The 9,314-nt window shown below is 44.0% G+C and overlaps 1 protein-coding gene across 3 annotated transcripts in view; it reads left to right on the forward strand.

Annotated features, from left to right (window-relative positions):
• Positions 1-3,597, forward strand: part of LOC109900944 (serine/threonine-protein phosphatase 2A 56 kDa regulatory subunit gamma isoform) — a 38,669-nt gene extending 35,072 nt beyond the window's left edge. For all 3 annotated transcript variants that reach the window (XM_020496857.2, XM_020496858.2, XM_020496860.2), the window contains one exon: positions 502-3,597. In XM_020496857.2, coding sequence (XP_020352446.1) covers positions 502-636 — 135 coding nt within the window. In that variant the 3' untranslated portion in view covers positions 637-3,597. The remainder of the gene's footprint in view (positions 1-501) is intronic.
• Positions 3,598-9,314: the final 5,717 nt, after the last annotated feature.

The following is a 9,314-nucleotide window of genomic DNA, read 5'->3' on the forward strand; positions in this document are numbered from 1 at the left end:
TTGAGATCTTGTCAAGATCTGATGGACCTAGTGAAACTTGTTATTTGAATTTTAGCGGTACTGAAGAGTATTAAGGACTAGAGAACGTTTGTGTTGAGGGGGTGAACTCACTCTGTGTAACTGTTCCTTTGTCTCTTGGTGCAGAGGAACCAGTATGGGTGTGTGACCAGTCCAATGCTTTGATTACACCAGGCACCATCTCTAACGATAAACTGCTGGAGATAATTTGTTTTTCAATGGGGGGAGGAGACGAGGATACATTCAGGAACTTAGCGGTCGACAACTATGAGTCCCATGTTTATGCAAATTAGCAGCAACAAATAACCAATCGGTGGAGGGTCTAGTTAGCTAGCTTCGGCACTGTGCTGGATAGGCCAACAGCCAATGTGAAGTTGTGCATGCTATTTGGAAAATACACCCAAAAATGGGAGTGCTTGTAGCTTTTGGTATGACTGGACTATGCTTAACTGTTCTCTCTCTGTTCCTGCCTGTCCCTGATAGCTCCAAAGGAACGAGCGTAAGGAGCGTCCGCTGGTCAGGAGGAAGTCTGAGCTGCCTCAAGACATTTCCACCGTCAATGCCCTGGAGACGCACCAGAGGGCCGAGGACATGGTAACTCCACACGACGGCCACTAGAGACCACACACAGTACAGTCCGATTCACACTGACAGTCCGATTCACACTGACAGTCCGATTCACACTGACAGTCCGATTCACACTGACAGTCCGATTCACACTGACAGTCCGATTCACACTGACAGTCCGATTCACACTGACAGTCCGATGCACACTGACAGTCCGATGCACACTGACAGTCCAATACGGACGGAAGGACACGACAGACGGACCAGCACAGAAGAGAAGAGAACAGAATGACCTGGCTGAAAAAATCTGGAGCTCAAACCAAATCAGCACAACTCTACTTAGCCCAGTCCAACTATGACAGTTGATCCCCAGTCCACTCCAGCCCTGCGCAACAGATGTCCTGCGCACTGCGCACAGGACGTTATGGCATGACCAAACATGAAATTGTTTCCCTCGCCCCACCTCCCTATCCCTCTGTTCTGCTCTCGCTGTCTTGTAAAAGCGCTCTAGGGTGCAGTGGTGCCCCCTTCTGGTTATTTCTCAGGTTTTCTTTTCTTGTTTTTATTTGTTTTCTGTTCTTTTTCTCTCATTAATGATGTCATGTGCTTTGGAAATCCGACTGGCGAACAGACATGTATTATAGGCACATGCTGTACGTAATGGGCGAAGGAAGAAGCAGCTTGGTTGAAGACAACTTTATTTTCTTCCCATCTCTCTCTACTTGAGCTTAGAAAGGAAAGTGCCGTACTTCTTCCTCAGAGCCCCATTACAGCTGCTTTTGCCATGAGCTTTACCCTTCTCTCTCTGTGTGCATTTTTCTTTGTTCTGCTATGATTGGATAGGAGGAGAAGCAAGGGGGATAGTCTGCGGACTGTCTGTTGGTCAACAGACGTTGTTGTGGGGATTTAAATGTGCTGGCCTGGGGAAGGTTGAGGCTGAGGGACAGGAAGGGGTTCTTCTGTCCTCGACTGGATATCTGCTGGTCTGTACAAACATAGTTTGGTGCCAACTTCACTTTTTTTTTTTTATCTGAATGATATTGTAGGCAATAAGTTGACCCAGGTTGCAGTGTGTTTGGGTTGTTCACACAATGGTCAATGGTTTTCTGGATCCATTGGAGTTTACTGTCTATGTAAAAACAAAAGACACAGACTCCGTCTGTGTACTTCACAATCCCCATCAGTCTTTCAGTCCTCATTAATATTGATCAATGTTATCAACTCCTGTCATGTTATTGATGTGAAAACTCCAAGGTCTAATTTTATAGTTCAGTGTTTACAGACTCATTTTGAGTTTTAGTGTGTGTGAGTGGGACAAGAGGAACTGAACTGGGCTACACACAGAGGAATACTCATTGCTGGTTTTTCTACTCTTCATAACTAAAACCCCTTTCTTTCTGATGTTGCTGTTATGTGTTAGCAAGTAGTAGGCTAGTTCAGCCATATAAAGACCATTCTGTCTGGAGAAACCGAGTCAAATTTGAACACAAGCCTTTCTTTTCATAGTGCCTTTATTGTACATGGGGGACATCGGCTAAACTGGGAAATAATAGAAGACTAACGTTATTTGAAGGCCAAACCATGTTAAATTCATCATTAGCTTCCTAACAGACCAGAGAGAGCCGTCGAAACACACTGCCCCAGAGTATTGTTAAATCTACAAAGCTGATGATGATGATGATGATGGTGGTCAAGCTAGAGAGGAGTGGAGTAGCCCCAATGACTTAACATGGAAGGACTTCCTGATTTTTAAAACATGAACAATAAAAATATCCAAAATGAGTCAGTCATGCTGTGTGGTCTGCTCGGTTCTGTCAATCCCTCTGTGTGCCCGATGAATAACGTGTAGAGAAGGATGCTTCCCAATTAACCTCTAATTCCCTGTTCCATTTAGGATCTATCCCAAATGGCAACTTATTCCCCTAGAGCCCTATAGACCTTGATCAAAAGTAGTGCACTATATAGGAAATAGTGTGCCATTTGAGATTCTATCAAGAGTATTGATGTATGTTGCAGTACCATTGTTTGCACCCCCAGACAGACAAGAACTCTGGCTATATGTGGGTTGTCTCTCACCATCCAGGTGTTGCTGCTGTGTATGTTTGTGTGTGAGACTGCTTCGGGATGCTTGCAGGGTCTATTCCTTTGCCTGCAAATTCTATTATTTGCCTGTTCAAATTGAAGGTGCAAATGGTAGATTTACTACCATGATCACGTTTTGCGGTTTCTTTTTAGTTTCTTTTTTAAAGAAATAACATTCACCCATTTATGCCATCCCCTTCCACTCCCAACTATTTTGCTGTACAATTACTATAAGGAAGTCTAGAGTGATTTATAGATGGCACAAACAACTGGATGGCTCCAGGGTTGTGGTCAATTCACTTACATTTTCTTAAATTAAGGAAGTAAACTTAAATTCCAATTCATTGCTTCTCAAAGAAGAGAATTGGCTCTTCAGTTGACTTCCTGAATTGACAAAGTAGAATGGTTCCCAACCCTGTCTGTTCCAATGTCCTGAGAACCGAGGACTTCACTTTGGTGATATCAAATGACTTTAATATTATAGTTTCTTTGGAGTCCTCTTTTATATTTTACATAAGCACTTTTTTTTTTTTCAAAAGAATAATACTGCAAGTGTCCTTTTAGTAGACATCCTGTACTAAATGGCTTAATCTACTATTGTACATATAATGTACTTTTATTTGATCTGTGTATTATTAAATGGTAGATGCCCCTGTGTACATACAGGAAACAAAGGTTATTAGCTACTGCAGACAGTTTGGATGTGGCACAGACTACAATATGTGACTATTTTGCATTTAGAGCAGTTAAGAATTTGAATTATAATATTTTTTTATCGCTTTGTAATTAAACAATTTGTTTTACAGCATTTAAAAAATGTGAAGTGATCCTACATTAGCATTTTGTGAGCGCTTTTATAAAAAAAAACAGCTGTGTACATCAACATATATGGTAAATAAAGAATGTGTTTTTTATATTTTCATCCAAGAACAGCCATTGAGTGCATTCATGATTTGCCTCATTCCTTCTTGACTAGCCTTGGAACCCCATGAGATGAGATCAGAAAGGATGGCCACGGGAGACTACTCCTTGACGGATTCCATCTCCTATCCCTATTATTTAGTTCGGTATCCGTGGACACAGATCACTTATCAAGGTTTCAGTCTCAAATCTCCATCATTCAAAATCTGGAGATTACCTTTTTAATACATCTCTACACCACAGCACATCAACCCTGAGAGAATATTTACAAATCAAACACCAGACTTGTTTTTATTGGCTCTGTACCAAGCCTACCATTTAGAATGAGCCCATGGGTACAATTTTAGCCTGCAGTCATGATGCGTTGTACGAGTCATTTCATTTAACCTTTTATTTAGATAGGCATAGTCAGTTGAGAACAAATTCTTATATACAATGACGGCCTGGCAAAAGTCCTCTTGCGGGGACTGGATGGGATTAAACGTGTATTTAATTTAAAAAATAGAACAAACACATCACAAGTGAGACAACACTACATGGAGACCTAAAATGACAACATAGCATGGCAGCAACAGTTCTTAGTATTTGACACCCCTAGTGTCGTATAATCAAATGCTTAGGCGTGTATTCTATACTGGTACGAGGATATTGGAGTGTAGGAAATTATTCTCACTTTTAAAAAAATATATATGTTACACCACTTACAATTTCCCCAAGCAAGCATTTTCCTAGCTTTGAAACAGGTCCCAGGATCAAGCTGCTAGACTAGAGATTCCTACTAACTCTCTGCTACCATCTTGTGGTTTAAAACGGTTACTTTAATACTGAGCTCCGGAAAACAAATACTTAAGCTTTCGATCAAAGTGAACCTACTGAACCAGTGACATTCTGAAGCGATTTGCTAGTCTGCCATTTGGTGTACTAGGTAAGGGGGCCAGTTGCATAAAACTGATTCAGTGGAGCAGACAGGGAGGGCCTTGTTATTGTTTTGACATACTAGACTAATTTCAGTTAGCCTGTTGCGTAAATGGGATGACCTATTGACTGTTGGAGGGCTTAGTCAAAGTCTGGGGGCTACACAACTGAATCAGACCTGGGTACAATCAAATACTTTTGAGATTAGTCCAGAATAAAGCGTTCACTCACATTGGGTAAGAGGTCTATTCACGAGATGATGTATGATGTGATCAAACAGGCTCCCTTCCATTGTCCATAGCATACCACTTATTGTGTATTTGATACACAGTGAACAATGGACATTTGTCACCCAGCCCAGGATTTGTCCCGGCGACCTTCTGCCTACAGGTCTGCCTCCTTAGCCTTCGGGCTAGTGAACCTCAGAGCACCAATTCATAACCTTGAGGCAAAAGCTGTACCTCTTAGCTGTTATCGACCAATATAACCTCATAGATGAGGTAAGTGTAGGCTATTTCTGTGCCGTGTTGTCCCTGTGCACTCTCAGTAGTGGTGCAGTGAGACAATTGGCTACACGGTGCCAGCTCCGAACTTAATTGGTTGTTCTAGGGTCATGCGGTTCCCCAGCCCCTTAGAGAGCAGACAGGGCGGACTGTGGTGGGGGGGACGCTACCCCTACGCACACTGTGTCTAGCACATCTGCTGAGCCCTGCTCTGCTCCCACACCATCCAGCCATCCAACAGACCAACACACTCAGCCACTCAGGGAATCATGTCTATAATTATTATGCTCACTCAAACCCATGATCATTATCAGGATGATAATAATTGTGATGGTTGTGATTGACACAGTCATTTTTGTTTTCTGGCCTCGGTATTGTGGAGGTGATGACGTGTGAGTGTGTATGTAGAGCCGTCCTCTATAGACAGTGTGGATCACTCCCAGTAAGAACAACATTAGGCATAGGCGAACAAATCGATTTAGGTTAGCAGGGAAAAAGGAATCGGTGGTCAACTTCTGAAAACTATTCATCTGTGCCATAATCATTCATTTACGTAAGTGAATAGTGTCCCCGTTTTGACCCTTATTGGAGGTGTTTATTATGAACAAATAATTTGCTTTATCATCGACACATTGCTTCCCATTTATCCCAAAACATATGTTCTCTGAGGAATCTGAGATGTTGAAAATAACTAAATAAACTGGTTGTCTAATGGTTCTCTCTCTCTCCCTCCCCCCTGTGGTTACCCTCCCTTTTTCCTCCCTCGCTCTCTCTATCTTTCTTCATCTCTGTCTCTCAGACGAGGTCGTTTAAGATGCTGAATGTTTTTGCCGACAGCTGTAGCGTTTTGTTTAGGCTACCAGAGATTTTCAAAAAGGATCATGTACTAGTTATATGCCTTTCCTCCTGTATACCTCCCTCCACCTCCAGTGTTAGATCTTACGGCTGCGGTGCTACCCCAGGTCTCTGTATATAAAGACATTTTGTCACGACGGGATGGTGTCAGCTCCTATTGCTATGGAAACATGACTTGGAACTTTTAAGCGTCGACTCCATTGTGATTGCGTTCAATAATACACTGCTCAAAAAAATATAGGGAACACTTAAACAACACAATAACTCCAAGTCAATCACACTTCTGTGAAATCAAACTGTCCACTTAGGAAGCAACACTGATTGACAATAAATTTCACATGCTGTTGTGCAAATGGAATAGACAACAGGTGGAAACTATAGGCAATTAGCAAGACACCCCCAATAAAGGAGTGGTTCTGCAGGTGGGGACCACAGACCACTTCTCAGTTCCTATGCTTCCTGGCTGATGTTTTGGTCACTTTTGAATGCTTTTGAATGAGTGTATAACCCACACAAGTGGCTCAGGTAGTGCAGCTCATCCAGGATGGGATGTCAATGTGAGCTGTGGCAAGAAGGTCTGCTGTGTCTGTCAGCATAGTGTCCAGAGCATGGAGGTGCTACCAGGAGACAGGCCAGTACTTCAGGAGACGTGGAGGAGGCCGTAGGAGGGCAACAACACAGCAACAGGACCGCTACCTCCGCCTTTGTGCAAGGAGGAGCAGGAGGAGCACTGCCAGAGCCCTGCAAAATGACCTCCAGCAGGCCACAAATGTGCATGTGTCTGCTAAAACGGTTAGAAACACTCCATGAGGGGGTTATGAGGGCCCGACGTCCACAGGTGGGGGTTGTGCTTACAGCCCAACACCGTGCAGGACATTTGGCATTTGCCAGAGAACACCAAGATTGGCAAATTCGCCACTGGCGCCCTGTGCTCTTCACAGATGATAGCAGGTTCACACTGAGCAATGTGACAGTCGTGGAGAACGTTCTGCTGCCTGCAACATCCTCCAGCATGATCTGTTTGGCGGTGGGTCAGTCATGGTGTCCGGGGTGGCATTTCTTTGGGGGGCCGCACAGCCCTCCATGTGCTCGCCAGAGGTAGCTTGACTGCCATTAGGTACCGAGATGAGATCCTCAGACCCCTTGTGAGACCATATGCTGGTGCGGTTGGCCCTGGGTTGTGCTGTTTCCTCCTAATGCAAGACAATGCTAGACCTCATGTGGCTGGAGTGTGTCAGCAGTTCCTGCAAGAGGAAGGCATTGATCCTATGGACTGGCCCGCCTGTTCCCCAGACCTGAATCCAATTGAGCACATCTGGGACATCATGTCTCGCTCCATCCACCAATGCCACGTTGCACCAGACTGTCCAAGAGTTGGCGGATGCTTTAGTCCAGGTCTGGGAGGAGATCCCTCAGGAGACCATCCGCCACCTCATCAGGAGCATGCCCAGGCGTTGTAGGGAGGTCATACAGGCACGTGGAGGCCACACACTACTGAGCCTAATTTTGACTTGTTTTAAGGACATTACATCAAAGTTGGATCAGCCTGTAGTGTGGTTTTCCACTTTAATTTTGAGTGTGACTCCAAATCCAGACCTCCATGGGTTGATAAATTTGATTTCCATTGATCATTTTTGTGTGATTTTGTTGTCAGCACATTCAACTATGTAAAGAAATAAGTATTTAATCAGAATATTTCATTCATTCAGATCTAGGATGTGTTATTTTAGTGTTCCCTGTATTTTAGGAAGAGAATTCGACAATGATCATTACTTTCGTTGCAATTGCTGTGTGTGTGTGTGTGTGTGTGTGTGTGTGTTTTACTCCCCCGCATCTCCATGACTCAGCACCCCTCTCCAGCAGTCTGTGGATGAATGGGATAGGGAAGGGGGATGGAGGGGGCCAGCTACCAAGGAAGGAGCTACTGAGAATCAGGAAACGGACTCACACTGCCCTGAAGGTCTGGAACGGCAGTGATGTGACTCCCTCTTGTTTAATTCTCTGTCTTCAGCTGTGCTGTTTCTTAGAGAGGGATGTGTTTGTTTTCCCTTACTTACTTTCTGTCTGTTCCCTCCGTCATCATGGGACCATGCGATCCATTCACTAAGTCATCCACCACTAAAGCAGCTCTCTCTGTGATCAGCACACTGACTGGAGTGGTGTGGCATGGAGCAGGGAGGGTGAGTGATGGGCACACAGAAGGAAGGAAAGGGGGGGAGGAAGAGAGGGATGGAAAAGGAAAGAATAAGAAGGCGATCAAGTGAGGGAAAGGGGTACGCCTAGTCAGTTGAACAACTGAATACATTCAACTGAAATGTGTCTTCCACATTTAACCCAACCCCTCTGAATTAGAGAGGTGTGGAGGGCTGCCTTAATCAACATGCACGTCTTCGAGAGGGGAACAGTTGTGACACTGACACTACTCAGAGAGGAAGTGGGGGGTGGAGTGGTAGAGCAATAGAAAGATATAAGGAGAGGGAGAGTGTAAATGAGTGGCTTAATTAAGGGGCATATCTAGTTTAGGATTTGCTACCTGTGGTGCTCTTGCTTTAATAATAACCATCCTTACTGGTGCAGGAGCAAGGTCCTGTGTATCTCTCAGCTGAGGGGGTTATATTTGTAGCCTCCACTTCATGAAACACACTTTTAATTGACCTGGAAGAAAACAATGAAAAGAAAGAGGGAGCGAGGTGGAGTGAATGAGAGTGAGCGGCAGCATCGACTTAACATGAGCTTCAACAGAGTGGGTGGAGTCGAGCCAACGTCCCTCTCTCACCCTGTCCGAGGCCACAACAGGACAGCAACCTCGAGACTGGCTTTTGGTCCAGTCTACATGTAGATAACCATTAAACAAGATGTCTGCTGAAGCCTCTAAAGTCAGTCACACCTTATCATAGCTTCAGTCTCCTTTGTCTCCGTATTGAATAAAATAGGCTGTAAATTCGGAAGTAGGCTTCAAAGGGTTATTCAGACTGAGACTTCAGTAGCCTATTTCAATGAACTATGCCTTTAACAAAGAAATGTATTTCCTGCTGAAACCCCTAGTATAGACCAACCTAAATTTCAAGCTGGTCTAGCTGGTTAGGCTGGCCGACCATCTGTTCAAGCTAGTGATGCTGGTGACTAGCTCATGCTGGTATGCTGGTGATGCTTGGTATGCTAGACCTAGCTGGTCTAGCTGGTCAAGATGGTCTGGCAAAACCACACCCATAATATTTCCCAGCATGCTCTATTGCTCTTTGTTTTGTTTGTTTTTGTATGTGCATTGAGTGATTCATTAATCTTATCATACACAAAGATAAATACCATACATTTTGATAAACTAATCCAATCTGTTAGTTGGACTTATTACACCTGTTACTGAAATGGTTGTTACAGTTGAGATGGTTTAGGAAGTCTATGACCCCGGCAGCATTCTGAATGCAGATTGTGGGTGAATAAAAGTTCCAGTTG

Source organism: Oncorhynchus kisutch, linkage group LG12 (genome assembly GCF_002021735.2).
Source record: "Oncorhynchus kisutch isolate 150728-3 linkage group LG12, Okis_V2, whole genome shotgun sequence".
In the NCBI taxonomy this organism is placed as follows: domain Eukaryota; kingdom Metazoa; phylum Chordata; class Actinopteri; order Salmoniformes; family Salmonidae; genus Oncorhynchus; species Oncorhynchus kisutch.